General features: G+C 44.9%; 1 protein-coding gene and 1 pseudogene across 3 annotated transcripts in view; one reads left to right on the plus strand and one right to left on the minus strand.

Annotated features, from left to right (window-relative positions):
• Positions 1 to 11,972, plus strand: part of ATG5 (autophagy related 5) — a 133,444-nt gene extending 121,472 nt beyond the window's left edge. The window contains exons 8-9 of one of the 3 annotated variants that reach the window (XM_010856667.1): positions 10,176 to 10,340; positions 11,347 to 11,962. In XM_010856667.1, coding sequence (XP_010854969.1) covers positions 10,176 to 10,340; positions 11,347 to 11,609 — 428 coding nt within the window. In that variant the 3' untranslated portion in view covers positions 11,610 to 11,962. Of the gene's footprint in view, positions 1 to 10,175; positions 10,341 to 11,346 lie in introns of all 3 variants that reach the window. The other 2 variants (XM_010856668.1, XM_010856669.1) reach the window with 2 other exon arrangements.
• LOC105000683 lies at positions 4,601 to 6,830 on the minus strand (annotated as a pseudogene).
• Positions 11,973 to 22,243: the final 10,271 nt, after the last annotated feature.

Below are 22,243 nucleotides of genomic sequence, written 5' to 3' on the forward strand. Positions count from 1 at the left end.
TCTATTTCCAGTTTTTTAAGGAATCTCCACATTGTTCTCCATAGTGGCTGTACTAGTTTGCATTCCCACCAACAGTGTAAGAGGGTTCCCTTTTCTCCACACCCTCTCCAGCATTTATTGCTTGTAGACTTTTGGATCGCAGCCATTCTGACTGGTGTGAAATGGTACCTCATAGTGGTTTTGATTTGCATTTCTCTGATAATGAGTGATGTTGAGCATCTTTTCATGTGTTTGTTAGCCATCTGTATGTCGTCTTTGGAGAAATGTCTATTTAGTTCTTTGGCCCATTTTTTGATTGGGTCATTTATTTTTCTGGAGTTGAGCTGTAGGAGTTGCTTGTATATTTTTGAGATTAGTTGTTTGTCAGTTGCTTCATTTGCTATTATTTTCTCCCATTCTGAAGGCTGCCAGGCCCTATTCTAAGTGCTTTCAAGTGTTAACTCATTTCATTTTAGAGCTATATGAGGTAGTTACTGATACTATCCCCACAGGGAAACTGAGGCACAGGACAATTAAGTTTCTCTACTAGCATCCTGAGGTGGGTGGTCAAGCCAGTATTTAAAACCAGGCAGAATGGGCCTAGTCCACACTCTCACCCACTTACTGCAGGTGCCTTGGCTTACTTTTGGTTGCACAACAGAATGTAAGTTCCGTGAGGGCAGGGACATTCTTCTGTTCATCCTCATACCTCTAACAGGTCATACCTCTATAACCTGTATTTGAGCTGTTGCGTGCAGGCCTAGGGAGAAATGCCATGCCCTGACTACTGGCCTTTCTCTGGCTAGGCAGTCTCAACCACGCCTCCCTGAAGAGTTTGGTCATCTTAGTGCCCATATTTCTATCGCTCTTTTTGTCATGGTTTTGAAATTAAGTATCGTATAATACGAAATGTTAGCTTATCCTGGTGTCTCTGATGTACCATAATGATACTAACATTTGAGTGTAACAGAGAAAGTTACCAGTGATACTGACAACATGTGAAAGTATCAACTGGAACCAACTTTATGTCAGAGTCATACCTTCGACACATGGCAGGGCCTTATTAAATATTTATTGAATGTATAAGTTTCTACAGCTTCTGAGTAAGTTAGGAAAAGTCTCATTGAAGGCTTTTGAGCTGGAGCTTGAAGAAAGGGAAATTCTGTCTTCAAGCAATTGGGGAGTGAAGGAAGGGAAGAAAGTGAGTCACAGCCAGATAGAGCCATATGAATAAAAGCCCAGGGCTTAATCACTTGCAGGGGAGAGGGAAAGATAAAACAGAAAAGATCTATTCTGGAAAGATGATAGAGAGCCCTCAGCACCTGGCTGAGGAAATGAGATTTTGTTTGGTGTGCACTAAGAACCACTAAATATCATTAGCAGTTAGATCGTATGTGTAAAGCAGCCTTTTGAGATGACGACTCAGATCAACCATCTTGTAGATGTTTAGTACAGTCTTAGTCTAGGATATCAGCCCTGGGATTTCTTTGGAAGGAATGATGCTAAAGCTGAAACTCCAGTACTTTGGCCACGTCATGCGAAGAGTTGACTCATTGGAAAAGACTCTGATGCTGGGAGGGATTGGGGGCAGGAAGAGAAGGGGACGACCGAGGATGAGATGGCTGGATGGCATCACTGACTCGATGGACGTGAGTCTCCTGGAGTGAACTCCAGGACTTGGTGATGGACAGGGAAGCCTGGCGTGCTGCAATTCATGGGGTCGCCAAGAGTCGGACTCAACTGAGCGACTGAACTGAACTGAGTCTAGGAGACCAGTGAGAGAAAGACTGCAATGACTGAGTTACTAACAGCTCTTTGACTATCATGGTAACCTCAGAAATAAAGTTCCCGCATCCACTGTAGCCTCTGCAATTCCTCTCTCCATCTGGCAGCCAGAAAGATCATTTAAAGCGTCAGCTCAGGTCCTGTGATACTGTGGTTTATAATAAGAACTATATACTTGGTCTTTGTCCCCTTTCCAGCCCAGAGCTCCTAAAACTGAGAATTTCCTAGTGAGGAGCACAATCAAGATATCTTTCCTCATGTTATGGTTGACGTTTGAACCACATCCAAGGATTGGGGTTGGTTGCCGGGAGAACTAGTCATGTGATTAGAGGTTTGAAACTCTTAATCTTACCTGGCCTTGACCTCCAGGGAGGGGAAGAGAAGCTGGAGATTGAATCAGTCACCATTGGTCAGTGACTTAATCAATTATGTGTAGTTAATGAAGACTTCATAAAAAACCAAAAGCTTCTGAGAGCTTCCTGGGGGGTGAATTCATGGACATTTGGGGAGAATGGCATCCCTTCCCACATAGCTTGCCCCATGTATCTCTTTTATTTGACTGTTCCTTAGTTATATTGTTTTATAATAAACTGGTAATGTAGAAAACAAAATATTACTCTTTTGAATTTTGTAAGCTGTTGCAGTGAAGTAAAAGAAGAGGGAGTCATGAGACCCCCTGATGTACTGCTGGTTGTCCAGAAACCAGGCAGCAACCTGGGCTTGGAGTTGGTGCCTGAAGTGTGGCAGGGGGGAGGAAAGCAGTCTTGGGGAACTAACCCCCGAAGCTGTGGAAGATGATGCCGCCTCTGGGCAGATGCTGTCAGAATTGAGTTGAATTGTAGGACACTCTACTGGTATCCAGAAAAGTGCTTATTGGTGTTGTGGGGACACCCCCTTCCCCTGACATTGACATTGGTACAGAAGCATTTTAGGTCCATTTTCTCCTCTGCTTGAGATCTTGAAATGACTTCCTGTTATCTTTACGGGACTCCAAAATCCTAACCATATACAGGCTTTTCAAGATTTTTTCCCTAATGCTCTTCCTTTTCTTCATGATCCAACTGTAATGCACCTCTTTCAGGCTCTCAAAAGCATGAAGCTCTCTGTCAGTATAAACACTTACTGCAACTATCCCTTCTCCCTGGGATGTCCTCTCCCACACCCTCTTTGCTAATTCCTACTCATCCTTTCTCTCAGTTCTCAGGACTTTCCTCTCCCAACTGTCCAGTCCCTTCCTGGTAGGGTTGCTAGATGTAGTGGATTAGAATATAAGATGTCCAATTAAAGCTGAATTTCAGGTAACTAAGAAATAATTTTTAGTATTAGTGTAAGTATGTCCCATATAAATATTAGTATTTAGTATAAGCATATCCCATGTTATTGATGGGGCATAGTTAAAAATTTTATTTGTTTCACTGAAATTCAACTTTAACTGGACATCTTACATGTTAAATGGAAATTCTACTTCCCGACTAGATTTGGTTATCCCTTCCCCTGAATAATCAGTCTTCACATTTCCTCAGTGTTTATCGCACTTGCATTCATGGCTCCACATCTGTGTTACCTGCCAGGCCATAGGTGCCGTGAGGGTAGGGATGAGTCTTCTGGGTTCACCGATGCCTAGCATAGTGCAGCATACCAGAGCAGCAGTGTATCAGAGGCTCTGTACATATACATAAATAGTAACTGAATGAAAACCATGGGAGGCTGTTGGAGTTCTGAGAAGAGACCAGAGCTGAGGATAGCGTCTGGGAAGTTTTCTGCATGGAGGTGATCTCTGAAGCAGGAGTGGGTAGAGGGAAGGAAGAAAACAGCAAAGGTACATAGAGTAGAAGGAGAAGAGAAGCCTCTGGGCTGAGCTGAGGGGAATGCCTCAGGGGCGTGGGCGACAAAAAGAGGAAGAAGGGCAGATGCCAGAGGTGGTAGTGCTGGAGAAAGAATTCATAAATAGCAGAGAGATCTAGAGGAGTAACAGGGACCAGGCCTTCCGATTTGGCAGTTAAATACTTGACTCCTCCAAGAGAGCTAATTTGGGTCTGATAGCTGTCAGGTTGCTTGCAGACTACTCTTGCAAACTTCAGTGATGGAAAGAAAAAAATAGATTGTAGCTGAGCTGTTAGCATGGTGGAGAGAAAATGTGTGTGTGTGTGTTACGTCTAAGGGAGACTTCAGTGTGTTCATTGGTGAAAGGGGAGAAATCAGCTGAGAAAGTGTGGTCATCCTGGGGAAGGAGTGGTAGATGGTCTTGGAGCAGGTGGAGAGGATGGACTCAGAAAAGAGAAAGAATGTTTCACAGGTAGTAGGAGGAGGGTAGAAATAGTAATTATTAATTACAGTAATTTCTGATAAATGTTACTCTCTGGTCTCAAAAAACGAGTCACATTGTCCTATTACTAAGGATTATATCAGTATTCACTAAAGAGTATAACCTGAATTGAACATAATTAAGGTTTCTTAGCCTGGCAGCTTGTCAAACTGTAAGAAGTATGGGAATCACTGCCTATTTAAATGTGTCTTGTGAAGAGGAGATGGGACAGAGCCTGAGAGTCTGCATTTCCAACAAACACACTGGGGATGTGCTTGTTGCTGTCTTAGACCTTCCATCCTTGCTTCCAGGAGGCTTTTTTTCTTTTTTTTTTAATGGAATGGCTGTGCTGTGTGCTGTGCTTAGTCACTCAGTGGTATTCTACTCTTTGTGACCCCAAGAACTATAGCCTCCCAGGCTCCTCTGTCCATAGAATCCTCCAGGCAAGAGTACTGGGGTGGGTTGCCATGCCCTCCTCCAGGGGATCTTCCCAACCCAGGTCTCCCACATTGCAGGTGGATTCTTTAACATCTGAGCCACCAGGGAAGCCCTTCTTGTAATGGCAGCTGAATGTAAAGAGTTTACATTGGCTTACCTTGGTAATGAAATTTATGTTTGAGAAATACTGAACTCTCATCTGAAATTAGCTGAAATAAGATTGAAATACATCTTCTCACAAATGTGTTCTAAAGAACTCTGAATGCTCATGTGTATCTCAAACATCAGTGTCCTCAGTACTCAGAAACGAGTTGACTTCAGAATTTGAAACTGTATTGTTTTGGAATGTGAGAAAAAAGAAAATTGCCTAAAAGCAGAATGTGATCTTGATGAAATACTTATCTGAGATGAATTATTGATCATTTATTTTTGAGGGATCTATTGTTTATTGATTCAAAGGGAATTCTCAAGTCTTTTCTTCAAATGTTTTTAGGGTATTAGTGTGATTCATTATTAATGGTCTCGAGATACTTTTAAAATGTTAACATTTAACAAAGTAATGTGCTTTTTTTCCCCACAAATAAGATCTGTTACTTGTCATCATTCAAAGTCTGAATTCCAAATAGATTCTTGGACTGCTGGCTCATAACCATCACTCATTCAGCTTTACAACTTGTCTCATCCCCAGCAGGTTCCAAAACTACTACCTTCACCGTGATGCTCCATGAGGTTTCCCAGTTCAAACTTGGGCTTCTGCAGTATATTTACTTTTCTAACAGAGGCATCATAGAGCAGATAAGTAGATTAGAGAGCCTTTTAAATGTCTTTCTGGAATCAGTTTATTGACCACTTCTTTCAAGTCATTTGTCTTCACCCCTTGCGTCATGGTTTCCATTGTCCTCTTCCAGATTTGGCAGACTTGTTAATGCTATGCATAGAGGTCTTCTGAATCTGACTGTTACATTTTGTAACAGTAGAATAGATGAAGGAAATAACCATTGGTAGTCGTGACGCCCACATGACCTTCAGCCATGATCCACCATTTTTTTTACGATGAAGTATGTTTGGTCATGGGTGAGACCCATGCCACGGAAATTAGTCAGGCAGTTTTTGCCCTCATCATCTTCAGTAATTAGCTTGAATTTTCTAAATTCAATTTTCATCATTCTGCAGATCAGCAAGGCTCACTTCAAAAACATAATCTGTAAAGTCATCAGATGTGATTTTGGTTCCTTGAGTTCTTGTGACTAGTGTTTTCCCAGTATTTCTTACATTGACGTATAGCCAGTGCTTTCACAGCATACAAATCTTTCTTAGAAAGTGAGTCAAACACTTTCTTCTTGGCTCCCTTTCTGCCGTTTTTGTAAGATGCTTGTTTTTGCTGATCATCATGGTGCTGCTCAGAGAGCCAAAAGCCCAAACTACTTATAGTTTTCAATATGCTGTTTACAAAATAACTATAGAACTTAGTTTTTAAATTAATTCCTAATTTTGAATGTATAAAAAATGATGAGTGCCTTCCTCTTTCAGTCTCATCTATGTACATTTGTCACTTCATGTAAAAGCTGATTTGCGATGATGTCAGAAGCCAAGACTATCACCTGACATGGATCAAATTCTCTAGAAAGCAGAGGTTCCAAGATAATCAGGATAGAACAAAAAAGGAGACTATTTTTTATCAAAAAAAGGGATTATTATAACCTGCAGACAAAATTCAAACGTTTCTTCCTCTTGGATCACTTTTTAAAGTTTTTTTCATTCATGGTACTTTGTACATGTGCAAAATTCAGAATGTTCCAAGAGAGAACACTCAGTGAAAGTCTCTCTCATCCCTCCCGTGCTGTCTTCCCAGAACTCCCCTCTGTTAACTGAGGTCTTATGTCTGTTTCAAAGAGTGGCTTTACTTTGTGTGTTTTGGAGACTATTTCATATTAATACATATAGTCTGCCCTATTCTTAATAGCTTCATAGTTGGGTATGACTTTCCCATCATTTTCCCACAATTTAAAATTTTCTTCATTTAAAAAATGTTATATGCAAGTGAGTACAATACATTGAGTATTTGGAACCTTTAAGGAGGAATGTCAATAGATGCCTACAGGGAAATTCAACATCCCTCTAAACTGTTTCCTTGTATTTGTAGAGGCTGTATCGAAGTTTGAAGCCGTCGCTAACTCTCTCCATTCTTACAATGCTAAGAGCCTCTGCTAGGTTTAACAAGATGCTAGAGCAAAGAGGAGATGCCATTCACTCCTTGGGGTCAGCAGCTGTTGTTCAATCATGTCCAACTCTTTTTCAACCCCATGGACTGAAGCCCACCAGGCTCCTCTGTGCATGGGATTTTCCAGGCAAGGGTACTGGAATGTGTTGACATTTCCTTCTCCGGGGGATCTTCCCAACCCACGTCTCCTATTTGGCAGGCAGATTCTATTATCACTGAGCCACCTAGGAAGCATTGAATATCAGCAGACCTATCTATTAATACCATCAAGAAATGTTACAAGGCACTTCCATGCCTGTGAGTGAACATTAGAACCATTCCAAACCAATGCTAACATCTGCATGCTTCATGGAAGACCTCTGAGGATGCGCAATCATCACCATGTACAAAAATGCACATCCAGTGGGCACCTGGCAGACCTTCCATGACAATAGTGGTTCTGGAGTTCAAGTGACGTTTCAGTAGGACTTCATCTATTTGTCCAGTCTCTCATCTACTCAATACACATTTTTGAGCATATACTGTGTTCCAGGCACAGTTCTGGCCATAGGAGTATAGTGATGGGTAGACAGACAAGGGTCTTGCCTTCAGGGAGTTGACATTCCAGTGGGGAAGAGCCAACTTCACCTCACCAAAGCCAACCGGTCCTTGCCTTCCTTCCTCATTCTCATCATTGCTTTCATTACCAGCCCTACTCTGCCTGCCCTGCCCCCCTGCCACACACACGCCTCCCCTCTCCAGTCAGCCTGCAAAACTGCATGCTCTGCTTGTGGTTTGTCACCCTGGATGCCTTGCCTTATGTATATGCATCTCTTCATCTCCTGTATGTCTACATGTCTTCTTTGTGCCCAGCATGATTAGACGTACTTTGTGGGCACTCCATAAAAATCAACTGAATGAAGGCCTGGCTCTTGGCATTAAGGCTGACTTTTTTTAAAAATTAAGCTTTTTCATTTTAAAACAGTTTTTTATTCACAGAAAAGTTGTAAAGAGGATGTAGAGAGTTCCCACATGCCCTTCAGCCTGCTCCGCCTGTTGTCAGCATCTGACATCACAGTGGTATATTTGTCACAGTTAAGGAACCAATGTTGATACCGTATTATTAACTTAAGTCCATATTCAGATTTCCTTAGCTTTTGCACTGATTTCCTTTTTCTGTTGCAGGGTCTCACCTAGGATGCCACACCACAAGTGGTTGTCATGTCTCTTTAACTCCTCTGGTCTGATGGTCTCTTGTCATGTTTCTCATGAAGTTTTGACAGATTTGAAGCATTTTAGTTAGGTACTGTGTAGAATGCCCCGCTAACTGGGTTTGTCTGATGCATCTTTCACAGTTACACCAGGGTTGTGGGCTATTGGAGGAAGCCAGCAGAGCGGAAGTGCCCTCCTCACATTGTATCAGGGGGTATGTGCCACCCACATGACAGGACTGTGAAATCACCTTGAACACCTGGCCAAAGTACTGTTTGCCAGGTTTCCGCACTGAAAGTGACCCTGTTCTCCTCTTACCTACTCAGTTGTTTGGAAGCAAGTCACTAAGTACAGTACCTCCAGCCCTCAAGGAGGAAGGGAGTGGGGAGAATTAGACTCCGCCTCCTGCAGGGTAGTGTTTATATTAACCATTTAAGTTCTTCTGTAAGAAAGAACTTATTTAGTCAACTTCTTATATCGGTATGGACTTTCATGTATATTTATTTAAAGATTTGGGCTATCATCTGATAATTAGGCTCAGATTGTTTCAATTTTGGCCGTTGGGTGTTCTTTTTAGGTTGACTCCTATATCCCTTGAACATACCCCGTCTTTTTGTTTTTTGAGTGTTTCTTTACTTTCTGGCACTCCTGTGGATTTCCTGCCCCAGCCCTAGAATCCATCATTTCTCCAAGGAGCCCTGGTTCCTTCCACTGGGGAGGCCTGTTTTTCAATCCAGACCTCAGTATCGCTTACTCACCCACTCAGTCAGCCATTCAAGGAATATGGACGTATATTGTGTTGTGCTCATCATTGACCCAGATGTGGACTATACAGCGGGGAACAGCGCAGACAGGTCCACGCCTTCAACTGCTAGTGATGTGGCCTGCAAGACAGACAATGAGCAAATGTCAGCTGAGAAATATATAGCTTTGATACATGCTGGACTCAGATGAAAAATAATCTATGTCAGGGGCCTGGGTTATATCAGATGGCTGGAGAAGGCCCCTGTGAGCAGCTAACATCCAGGTGGAAAGTTGAAGGATAAGAACTATTCAGCCTTTCAAAGAGTAGAGGGAGGAGTCTTTTCAGACTGCAGGTTAGTGGGGTACGGCTAGATTTTTTTTAAAAGGAACAGAACATGCTAGAAGTATTATCATGTGGAACTCATGTTCCCTTTATGTGTAGGTTGATGTGTTTACTAGTTAATGAAATAAAATATTTCTTACTAGGGATGATTGTCAGAAGAAAGTTTGGAAGCCACTGTTTTAGAAGGAAATAAAGGCAGATGAAAGCTCTGAAAAGAGAAAAAGCCATAACATACTTGAGGATCGGAAAGGAGGTAGGTGTGCCAGTAGGGAGTGAATCTAGAGAAGAGGCCGACAACACAAGGAGGCACGCAGCCCACCGGCAGGGCTGAGGAGGCCTTGGTGTTTTAATGAGGAAGCAGTGGGAAGTCACTGGAGGGGTTCAAACACGGAAGTGTTGATATTTAAGAAAAACTTGTAGGCTCCTGTGTGGAGAGTGGAAGGAGAGAGCAAATGAGGAAAGCGGGGCCAGTCAGTAAGAAGGGTCGTCCAGAGAGAAGACAGAGCAAGAAGAGTCAGTCTTGCTCTCCCAGCCACTAAACAATGCCTGGAACACAGTGGCCCTTTGGTGTATATGTGTTGAATGGGTAAATTACACAATTGTAGTAAAGGTGGAGAGAAATGGTTGAGTCGAGACATGTTTGGGAAATGGAAGGTTCTGCTGACAGATTGGGTCTGGGGGACATGGACTGGGGAGAGTAGGCGCCCTCCCTCCCACACCGCACCTGCCAGTGCTCACGTATGCTTACTTCCTCTGCTGTTGGACTGCGTCGGGCAGTTACAAGGTTCTTTAACTGTTCAGACTGTGTTTCTACCCGTGTGCTTAGTCATAGTGGCCAGAAGTGGAAATAACAGAATTTTTCAAGAGAAACAGATTGTTGTAGAATCACAAAAACCAGTTCTTATCGCAGATTGTCAGTCCCATGAGACTTTATAATCTTGGATGCTCTGAAGCTCTGTGAACATCAATCACTAACAAATAAAGATCCTCAGAGGGGTGCCAGAATTGCTTGGGTTTTAACACTCTGACGGGGAACTTGGGTCGGGGCTGGCGGGTGGTGGTAATTTTGTATTTAGCTATGTGCCAAAGACCCTTCTCCCACCTGATTTTATGTTATATTAAAAGTACTTTGTGGCAGAATCCTTTCTTGACACTCCTTTTCTTGACAGTGCCAATGCCTGAGGTCTGCAGCTGGCTGCCCACTTGGCTGCTGGCATCCTCGGCAGAGGGCAGCCACCTCCCATCACTGTGGAGGGACTGGGAAGAGGACGGGCCTAGACTGAGCCAACAGGGAGCAGAAAACAGAAGGAACCAGTCCCCAGGAACAGAAACACGTGAGTCCTCTCTGGCAAGTTGGGCACCAGAGATGGGCGTGCTCCAGAGATGCTGATGAATTTTGAAGGATTGGTCCTTTTGGTCAAACGGGTTTCATGCTCTTGACTGAGAAACCAAAGCAACCATCAAATGTTACTGGGAATGATGCCAGTGGTGTTTGCATTGGTTAAGAATTTCATATGACAGAATAACAAACTCAAACTGCCTTAAGCAAACAAAGGGATTGCATTAGCTTATAGCCTGAAAACTTGAGCATGCAGTCCAGAATTTACATCCTCCTCACGATACCAACCCCATGCCGGTCTTGTGTATAGCCCTGCTTCTTCTGTGTGTTGGCTTCATCCTTAGGTTGGCCCTTCTCTTGGTGACACAAATGGCTGAGGGAGTTCTGAACTTGGTATTCTCTAACATACTGTCCAGGAGAAGGGGGATTGTCCCCTCTGGTAAACCCACAGAGGGCTGAGGAAGCTTTTTTCCCAGAAGCCCTAGGAAACATTTCCTCAAGTTCCATTGGCCTGAATCAGGCTGTATGCCCACCTCTGAGCCAGTCACCATGGCCAGGTGATGGGTACTCTGGCTACCCCTGGGAGCTGGATGAATCCAGCTGTTAGAGATGGAGAGACAGTGAGGAGAGTGGTTCCCTCTAGGCAAAATGTGGGTACTGTGGCAGGAAAAGGAAGAAAGGACACTAGGGAGGCAACCTATATATGATTACTACATCAGCATCATTATTGTGATAAAGGCCCAATTGGAGGTGATGCAGATATAGACAAGAAAACTTTTGTTCAGAACCCCAGTTCTGCCTGCTTCTTGGTGAGTGACTTCTTCAAGTCTCAGTTTTTTATCTGAGAAGATGTGGATGACAATACCTCAGGGAAGGTAAAATTCACATATCTAAATATATATATACACACACACATATATTTTGATATATATATATCAAAATATATAAGGTCACATATTTGAAAAAATAAACTATGAGGTACTTTCTGTATTTTCTCACAGTGCCAAATACAGTCCTTCCTGTAGAAGCCAAGATCAAGCCCACGTTTGAGCCTAGCAGAATAGCAGGTGGAAGGCTTCCCTGGCCGTCAAGTGTTGGGCAAGTCAGGGCCCATCTCGTGTCTTCATCGCAAGAAAGAAGTTTCACTGGTTCAGAACCAAACTTAAGCAGCAGGTGTTCAGAGCTGGGGTGTAGAAGTTTCAGCTTTGATTTTTCTATGAAATCGTTCAGGTTATTAAAATGTCGGCCCTATTCTCTTGTTTAAGAACTGGTTTCATTTCTAATGACACAGCACCATCATGCCATTCCTTGATTTAGTCACGAGAACCAAAACTAATATGTGGCTAGTTTCAAGTCGTTTTTATAGCAGTTAGTACAGAGAACAACAGGCTCTTGTAAAAACAGATGTATTTGCTATCTGCTTCTCTATCTGCTGCCTCTCAGACTCAAAACCTGATTTCTAAGATGGCGTGGTCCTCTGGTTGGGCCTCATGGGAGAGGCTCTTGCCCAGGACAAAAGCCTGGCTGTTCTCCTCAGTGTGAAAATTTTCGTAAGAAACAGGAGTCCCATCCCCTATTGATCCTATGTATAAAATAGATAACTAATGAGACCTAACTCAGGAAACCCTACTCAGGGCTCTGTGGTGACCTAAATGGGAACGAAATCCAAAAAAGAGGGGATGTATGTGTACATATTGCTGATTCACTTTTGCTGTACAGTAAAAACACATCACATTGTAAAGCAACCACACTCCAATAAAAATTAATTTAAAAAAAAAAGAGTCACAGCCCCCAAGCATAATAATGGTAAAGGGGTATCAGAAAGAGACCTTTCACCTCTTTAGACAGGACTCACTTGGCATTATTGTCCATTGTGAGCACAGAGGAGGTTTTTTTATGTGATGAGTCTCTGTAAACTTCTTCAAGGCTTTGTGGTATTAACATGAGAAAGTGAGCATACATTTAGCATTCTTGGAAAAAGCATGGCCTTCCTAGTAATGCTAGTACTCTGAGAGTGACCCCACAGCCAGTGTCCTGATAGAGGCTTCATCATCTACAATGTCTCTACAAGCAGGTTAGATAGCAAATGCTTACATATGAGGAAACAGAGACACTGAATTTTCCATGGCTTCAGAGAAAGAAGGTTGTGGAATTTAGAGTCCTGGGCTAACCTCTGTGGTGTAATTGCTTGATCTCTCTGTAGATGAGTTTCCTCACATATAAAATGTAAATAACACTAATGGTTAAAAACCCCTCATTTGTGGCAGTGAGGATTGTGTAAACTCACGCATGTACAGTGTGTAGACCAGCATCTGGCACGTAGTTTGCACTCAGTAAATGTTCGTTATAATTATCACTACCTTCACTATCCTTTTTTTCAGTCACAAATTAAGTGCCCTTGCGTCTTTAACTCACACATGTACAACCCACCTACTGGTTCTCCCCCCAGTCTCAATTATACACGTGATCTCAAGTTGTCTTCCAACAGCTGTCTCAGACCAGGGCAAGTCTTGCTTCCATGCTAGAAAGATGACTTCCTCTGGGGTCATCTCAACAATCTTTTCTTAATGTCTTTTAATGCTAAATATGACTCCTAGGATGGGCTTCCCTGGCAGCTCAGTGGTAAAGAATCTGCCTGCCAATGCAGGAGACATGAGAGACACGGGTTTGGTCCCTGATCCAGGAAGATCCCTGGAGAAGGAAGTGGCCGCCCACTCCAGTATTCTTGCCGGCAGAACCCCATGGACAGAGGAGCTGGGCGGGCTCCAGTCCATGGGGTCGCAAAGAATCTGACATGACTTAGTGACTGAACAACAACAGCATGACTCCTAGGGCACCACTGTTTTGCAATGTTGACTGTTGAATTGACTATCAGGTCAGGTAGATCCAACTCACCTGGAAGACTGGATTGGGCAGTTAGGCCTCCTGCTCTTTGCTTTGACTCGGAGCCTGTGCTATGCTGTAGTCAAGCCCAGGTCCACCTTCTTGGCCCAGTTTAAAATGTTCCATCCAGTTCAGCCAACGTCATTTCACTTAATTCCTGCATGTAAAAATATTTCCACGTTGGGAACATTGTCAAGAAAGCCTTTCTGTAGTTCATTTCTTTGATTATCTTATTCTTTGTTCCCTTCTTTCCTGTGTTCGTCTGAGCAGTCCCAATAATAATGCTGCTGTTCGTTGCTTTGCATATGTACATCTTGTCCCTTCTCTCAGACTGTGAATTTCTTGAAGCTGAAAGCCATTGCCTCTCTTTGCAGTGCCTCTCTTTGCACAAGCCTGGGGGCAGGTCTGCCTGGGGATGAACTCACAGAAGGGCTGTGACTGCATCTCTGTGGATCTCCCCCATCCTTTCCCTCAGCTTACATCCTCTTTCCTTTCTCCTGAGTATCTCACAGGCCCTTTCTGCCTGGTGGGAGGTAGGCCTTGAGCAAGCAGTAAATGTTGCTGCATTTACTGCATTACTACAGTAAATGTAGACTGCATTGCCAGGGCTGATCTGTCCTGTATTTGGGGCTTTGAAGGTGATATACCCAGGGGCATCCTTGGACCAGGCCTCCAACCCCTCTGTTGGCATACGTGTTAGCAGATCACCTGCCATTTCCTCAAACAAATGACCACATCTTCCCTTCATGTCTCGTTGTGTTTTCCTTGGTCCAGTCTCTCTCCTCCCACCCACACTCTCACCCTGCCTCTCCCGATTCTCTTCCAGGCCTGTCCCGTTTCCCAGCCTCTGTTTGTGCCTTGGCCTTTGCTCTTGCTCGGTCCTTCTGTGTGCCTCACTTTGGTTTCTGTTCCCCCTATTCTTTTTCTTTCACTTTCCCCCGCCCACCAGACTGTTTTACCAGTGTCATCATGACTTATAGTGTGGGAACATGGCCCTCGCTGTCTCCCACATTACACAGCCTCGCTGGCTTTTTGGATGCCCTCTGCCGAGCCAAACCAGCAGGACAGATGCTCCACGATGGCCGGACACAGGGCAGCTCCCACCGGGAGGCCTCCTTCCTGCCCACCTCCGGAAGCAGGGCAGAGCTGAAGATGGAGGCCACAGAGAAGGACCCCAGACCTTTCCTCAGCTTCTGTTGGGACATGTGAGCTGGGTGTGACCCCAAGACTCAGAACAGCTTCGCTCTGTGAAAGCGCGAAACAGGGAGGGTTCTCTGAAAGGAATGGTCTGGGCTGCGGGGAAGAGGTGGGGTAGCACATATGACTGAGACCCGGGAGGTTTCTAGTGCTGACATGACTCGGCTCCTAATCCACAGAACTCAGCTGAAACACCCAAGCCAATGAATAACAGGGTCCCAGTCATAAGCAGAAAACGCTCTTCCCTTTTTCTTCCTTCCACCTCACCCATGCAGCCTTGTGCAATTAGTCCTCATACAAAGGTTTGCAGAATTATCCAAGTGGAGGCCAAGTCTGCTGTTTCTTGGCCATATCTACCTTCCCAGAGGGTCGACCAGCATAGCTGAAGCGCGCTGGACCACGGCGCAAAGCGGGGAGAGGGGTGCCACGGCTGCTGGGAACCGGGCCTTCTCGAACTCAGTTTCAGAGACCAAGAAACGGTCTTCTTACTTCAAACATGCAAACACTCTCCCTGTGAGGCAGCTGCCCTTTGAAGCTGTGGACCAGGGGGGGAAATAAAAGCTCCTGTCTGAGAAAGGATAGGTTTCTTTCTTACACTCTCTGCTGACCATTCTATTTCCTGCGGGTTTTCTGCATGGACCCTCTGCCGGCAGCATAGGGGGAGCCTGCAGCAGCCGGCGCAGCAGGGCCCGAGTGAAAGTGACTAACACCCCAGCCTCCACAGCTACCTCGGCCTCTGCAGCACCTTTCTCCAGCCTGACCTCCCCATGCTGCCTTTCTGCTGCTGCTGTGGGAGCCAAACACGAAAGCCGGGCTGAACAGGCTGGTTGAAGAAAGGAGTGAGTCAGGTCTCAAGTCTCAGAAAGGCAATGTGGGCTGAATCCCGGTGCCAGGGGTTAAAGCCCGCCCATGCATCTCACCCATAACACAGGCAGGAAAGCGATACAGCTAAACTCAAGTGGGACATTTGTATTCAGAGATCGTTTATGTTCACCCACATTGCCTGGTATGGTGCTGAGAATGCATTTAATATTTATGGGCCCTTTTGACATTTAAATAAGGCCTGGCCAAGGGAAAGGGAAAAGATCATAGGAGTTTTGCCAAATAGGACCAAGGAATGCAATTTTTTGAACTCTTAAATTTTTTTTCTTCCATTATGGTTTATTATAGGATACTGAATATAGTTCCCTGTGCTGTACAGTAGGTCCTTGTGGTTTATCTATTTTATATATAGTCGTTTGTATCTGTTAAGCCCAAACTCCTAATTTTCCCTCTTCCTCCGTTCCCCTTTGGTAACTGTGAGTTTGTTGTCTTATGTCTGTAAGGCTGTTTCTGCACATACGTTCATTTGTGTCACATTTTAGATTCCACATATAAGTGACATCATATGGCATTTGTCTTTCTTTTTCTGACTTACTTCACTCAGTGTGATAAACTCTAGGTCCGTCCATGTTGCTGCAAGTGGCAAAATTTCATTTGTTTTTATGGCTGAGTAGTTTGGCACCCCACTCCAGTACTTTTGCCTGGAAAATCCCATGGATGGAGGAGCCTGAAAGGCTGCAGTCCGTGGGGTTGCTAAGAGACGGACACGACTGAGCGACTTCACTTTCACTTCTCACTTTCATGCATTGGAGAAGGAAATGGCGACCCACTCCAGTGTTCTTGCCTGGAGAATCCCAGGGACGGGGGAGCCTGGTGGGCTGCCGTCTATTGGGTCGCACAGAGTCGGACACAACTGAAGCTGCTTATCAGCAGCAGCAGTAGTATTCCATCATATGTATTTATATATACACACACACACACCACACACACACTGCATCTTGTTAAACCCATCATCTATTAATGGGCAGTAGGGTTGTTTCTGTATCTTGGCTATTGTGAATACTGCTGCTATGAATATTGGGGTGCATGTATCTTTTTTAATTATAGTTTTCTCCAGATATATATGTACAGGAGTGGCTTTGCTGGATAATATAACTCTATTTTTAAATAACTCTTTTTATAGAACCTTAGTCAATATCAGCCATAGATTGTCAATCTCCTATTTCTGACTCTTATTTTAGAACTAAATGTATAATGTTACCCATACGAAGTATCTTGAATATCTGTTTCAATCAGTCTTGAAAGTCTACAGAGCTGAACTTCTGAGACCTTCTACTCTGGACCTGTAGAGTACACAGATAATGCACTGACTGAATGGCAATAAGGAAATATTTTAACTTCTGTTTAATCTATGTTTTAATGTAGAAATGAGGAAAGGAATTAAGCTTTGTTCTTACTACTAGCAATAATATGACTAATATTTGCTATAAATATTCCCAAGTACATGTGTGTAACATTTACAAATATAAATCTGATGGGGATTCAGGTTCTACTTTTGGCTAGGGAGATTGGATTATATGATTAAAAAATGTTTGCTGAAGGACTTCCTTGGCAGTCCAGCAGTTAAGAAGTTAAGACTCTGTGCTTCCACTGTAGGGAGGAAAGGGTTTGATCCCTGGTTAAGGAACTAGGATCCATCATGCCGAATGGTGTGGCCAAAAAAAAAAAAAAAATTTGCTGAGACTTCTGCTTTTGACCAATATGGTATGATAAAGACCAAATTTACCCTTCAATCTGAAACAGCCACCACAAAGAAACAGGTCTAGCACAGAAGTTATCACATGATATTCATGAATGCAAATGAATTGAATGAATAACTGAAGCCCCCCAGGGAAGCCCAGGATGGTTAGATCACAGATGATGAGGTGTTACGGCCCCAGTGCACCTTAGATCTGATATAGTCCAGTTTCCTCACTATCTAGATGAGGAAAGTGAGGTCCAAAACCACACGGTGACTTCTCCAAAGTCCCTCAGCACCTACTGGTGGAGTTACTGGGAATATTCTTTCCTATAAACCAGTCCTTGAGTCAAGCAAGACAATAAACCAGAGCCCCAAGCTGTAGAAGGACCTTTCTTAAAGGGCTAATTGCTGCTATTCACAGAACAGGGACAAGATGGAGTTCAGTGTGTATGCGTTTGGAAACTAAATTAGGCGCCAAGAATTATTGCAGACAAAGCCACTTAAAATTGAAGATATGGCCAGACATTGTGCAATTTTAGAAAAATGCCAAAACTTCCAGGTTGGACGGAGAGACTAGAGGAAGATCCCTGCTAAGCTGTGGTTGTCACCAAAGATTCCTCAAGACTCTACAGGAACTGGATCGAAACAGATCTATCTACCTGAAAACTCCAAATAATTCTGGACCTGATCCAGACCAACCCCTATTTCTGAGGATAACCCTCAGGCCTCGGTCTGTCCTAGGAGTGGGGGTGGGGGGTGCGACACAGCGAGCAGTCTCATGTTGGGACCCGACTGCCCAACTGCCTGGCTTGACCGGAACCCCACATGAAGAAGACCCAGTCCTGAGGGGACACTTGTCAGCATTGGAGACCTTCAGACCGTATGATATGTGTATCACAGGAGGATCTCCCTGCCCTGGACTGAAGGAGCCCCTGATGTACCCAGCAGGCAGAAGCGCCCCCTCCCCCGCGCCGTGGGTTTGCGTGCTCCCGGCGATGGGTGCGTAGTCAGGCAGCCTCAGCAGCCTCGCTCCTCTGCTGGGGTTTGTCCTGGTTTCTCCTGGGAAGTGGCAGCTGTGGACGAACCCTTTCACTTTGGGTTTCTCCTCAGTGCAAACTTCTGCCTGCTTTCAAAGTCCTTGAAAAGGCAGCCTAGCTCTTTCAAAGCACTTTTTTGGGGGGCCAGAAAATTCTAAAACATGTCAATGACTGCCTGCTGTTGTCTTGAGTGTTTTAAGGCTTGATCTGCACCCATTGTAGGAACGGACTTTGCCCGTGGATGCCCCCTGCCATCTCTCCTGCCACCTGGAGGACGTCTTTGAGGCATACAGGGTGCTGGACTCTCGTTTCAGAGACTTCTGGGTGGCCTCACAGTTGGACAGAATTTTCAGCAGTGACATTTGGGCTTCACCTGACAAAGAGAATGACAGAGTTTAGAGTAGTGATTTAATTGAGACTCATGCAGACTTCTCTGCCCTGGAATCCCTAGAAGGGGAGGTGTCCTCTAAAAAGGAATCTAACAAGAGATGATTACACAGCTTAAAGCAAGTCTCCTAAGGAAGACTGGTCATCTGATTTAAACCGGATTTGGAAGTGAATCTCCTCTGGCTTCCCTGATGGCTCTGTGGCAGAGAATCCACCTGCCAGTGCAGGCGACGCAGCTTCAATCCCCAGGTCAGGAATATACCCCTGAGAAGGAAATGGCAACCCACTCCAGTATTCTTGCCTGTGAAATCCCGTGGACAGAGGAGTCTAGCGGGATACAGTCCATGGGGTCGAAAAAGAGTCAGACATGATTTAGAGACTACACAACAATAACTCCTTGAGCTCAGGACCCAGTCTGGAGGTGGTCTGACCCAGGGGTGGCTGTACCCAGCCAAGCTACACCTGTGCTGTGCTCTCCCAGCACAGAATTGTGCACTCAATTCATGAGCAGAGGCTGAACACAGAGCGCTGGAGTGGGAAAGGCACATTCCTGGTGGCCAGTGCCAGGAAAGTGATCTCTATGCACTAATGAGAGTGAACAGCACAGGGCTGTTGTTAGTCTCCACTTTATAGATCAGGAAACAAAGGTATTGAAAGAGCAAGTAAGACACCCACTGCCACGGGGTGAGTCAGCAGAAGACTGGGCCCAGGACACAGACTCCTGGCCTCCTGGGCCAGCATTTGGCTCTGCTTCTGTGCTCTCAAGACGTTTCCTGCTTCATCCATAGCAAGAGTTCTTTGCGACCCTCATTCTGTGATTCCTGCCCTAAGGCCGTCAGTTCTCCTGAGGTTTGCTCAACAGCCAGAGGCCCTGCCTTCCCTAGCCTCCCCTCCCACCTCCCCTTGGCTGTCTTGTGGGGTGTCTAGCTCCAGCTGGCGTCTTACATACTCGTCCCAGTTGGCCTCCTCACTCACTCCAGCACATCCACCAGGTGGTCCCTGTGCCCTTGGCCTTGGCTGTGCCAGCAACTTATCCACACAGAGTGGCTCATAAATGCAGCCCTGACCTAGGGTTCCCAGCCTTGTTTCCTTCCTTGACAGCTTTGGCCGCCCACACTGGTCTCTCTGGTTCCTTGGGCCACTCCCTGAGCGCTCTTCCTTGTCTCCTTCTCTGCCTGGAAAGCCCTCCTCTTCCTGCATCTTCAAGGCTCTTTCAGGAGTTTGAGGCCCCTCCCAGCTCTTCGAGAGCTCCTGTGTTCCCTTCTCTGTGATGTCCTCTTGTACCCCCAGAAGATACACTGTGGTCTCTCCAGCTGCCATTTGCCTCCAAACTTTGTTTGGCCCCAACTCTCACTAATAGCTCAAATTTACATTTAAGGTAATGTGATAGGCCAGATTCTAAAATTACCCAAGGATTTCCTGTCTCCCCTCTTGTGTGCACACCATTTGAATATATTGGATTTTACTCACGTGATTAGGTTATGTTTTATAGCACAGTTGACCTTAAGGGCAGCTTCTGTTGTGGCTCAGCTGGTAAAGAATCTGCCTGCAATGCAGGAGACCTGGGTTCAATCCCTGGGTTGGGAAGATTCCCTGGAAAAGGGAAAGCCTACCCAATCCAGTATTCTGGCCTGCAGAATTCCATGGACTGTATAGTCCATGGGGTCGCAAAGAGTTGGACACGACTGAGCAGCTTTCACTTTCACTGACCTTAAGGGAGATTATATCCCAGTGGCCCTGACTTAATCATAACAGGAACCTCAGTCCTGTGACCAAATTCTAGTACCAACAAGAAAGCACTAAAAGTGCCCTGTTTCCCCAGAACCTCCAGGCAAGAGCTCAGCAGGGTCAGCACCTTGATTTCAACATGGCGTCACCCTGTGCCTAGAGCCCAGGCATGCTGTGCCAGCCTTCTGATTTATAGAACTTAACTGTGAACTCATAAATGGGTATTGTTCCAAGCAGGTAAATTGGTAGTTATTTTTGTGATGCTGTAGAAAACCAATATAAGTGAATACTGAATTGTGTTGGAGCTGTGGATTCTCCACATTTATCCTGGCACCTGCATCTCAGGTCAGCAGCTGAAGCCACACTTTGTTGACTGTCAGACTTAGATTGCAGACTCCCAGCACAAGAGCCTAGCTGCCTGGTTCTCTCTGAATATAATTCAGCAACAAGAGGGACTCTTGGTTTCTAGCACTCTGCTGCCAGTTGCAAGACAAAGATGAACTTGGCCTTTCTGCCCTCGGGGGCTTCTAATCTAGTAACTGAACAATCACATAAAGAGTGTAATACAAAGTAGATCAAGACAAGGGAAGTTATATCCAGTATGTGAAATCAAAAACTTCTTAGAGGAAGTGATATCGGAGCTGAACCCTGAAAGCTGAGTGGGGTTTTCACTTTAGGGATGAAAGTAGGAAATTGAGTGAATTTTTAAAGAAATAGTATGTCGGACATTTGACAAATCAGGTGATTTAGAAATGAAACAGTATTCTGGGTCCATGGTGTGTGAAGCCTCTTGAATCATTGGCAGTAGTGTGTTTGGGAGACTTGGTGAGAAATTGGGGGCCATAGAAAGTTTAGAGGCTGGGGTGGGTAAAATCAAGGCTGAGTATGTAGGATGGATTAAAGTAGAGGTGGGTAGGAAATGAGGATTGTTTGCAGACCGTGGGAGAAGAGGTAAAAGTTAATCAGAGCCTGCATCGTGACTCTGGCAGTTGGGACAGAGAAAGGAGAGAATGTCCTAGTCATGGGAGAAGATAGAAATTCCACCAGTGGAGCCACAAAACAAACATAGCATCCCGTGGGTCCATCCATCAGTCCACCTTCCTCTACTCATTCCAGTATTTAAGATGTGTTGTATGTCTCCTGTAGCCAATAATCTGTCCCAGATTCTGCCCCAAAGGCAAACATCGTGACATTTGAGGAAATATGACTGTGTTACCAAGAGGCAAATGTTAAGTCCTGTAAGAGAAGCGTGGCTGAAGAACTACAGGCTCAGGAGGGAGGAAGATGGTACCCAGCTGCAGCCACAGAGCCTTCGAGAGACAATGACGTGGGGTCACTGTTTAACTTGTAGGTGGCAAATTTAAAAGGAGAAGGATCTTTTCATCTGTCCTCTAACTACCAGTGAAACTTCATCTCATCCCAGTACATACACACCCCCACCTTCACCCACACATCCACCCACCACACACACCACACACAGGCACACACATACACACTTCAGCTGGAGCTGGCTGACTTGAACCCCACAATGACAAACATGGAGAAACAGTTATTCCTGCAAATGCTCAGTTGGGTTGTTCTAGAAGACAACTGGGTAGCTTAGACCCTGGCTTCCTTCACTCACCTCCCTGACTGACCACCCGAGCTGTGATTGTTTTCACGAGCACACCGGCTAAGAGACACACAGCATCGCTTTTGTTCAGCCACCACCAGACCAGCCAAGGGCCGACTAGGCCAACAGGGCTCTTCCTCCTTCCCCCTCGGTTCTGGGTAAGCACACATCTTCCACCCTTACTTTAAAGGCAGACAATTTGTTTTTATCATTTGCCAACACAGCTGAGGATGATTATTAATTAATCAAAAACACTGACTTTTAACTTCCCACGCTCTCTCCAGAGATGCTCCAGTGACAGCGTGCATCTGGACTTCAGAGCTGTTTAGATAGAAGTGGGCACCATGCAGCAAAGACTTTTTTTTTTTTCTGGTTTATTCTTTTTTAAAACACAACTCTAGTTTAATCCCATTTAGCCAGTAAACTTGACTTTAAGGTGGTCCCATTTTGTGGGGTTTTCTATTGGTCTTTTTTATACAGCTTCCTTTGAA

This window comes from Bison bison, unplaced genomic scaffold, assembly GCF_000754665.1.
Source record: "Bison bison bison isolate TAMUID 2011002044 unplaced genomic scaffold, Bison_UMD1.0 scf7180017864373, whole genome shotgun sequence".
Lineage (NCBI taxonomy): Eukaryota > Metazoa > Chordata > Mammalia > Artiodactyla > Bovidae > Bison > Bison bison.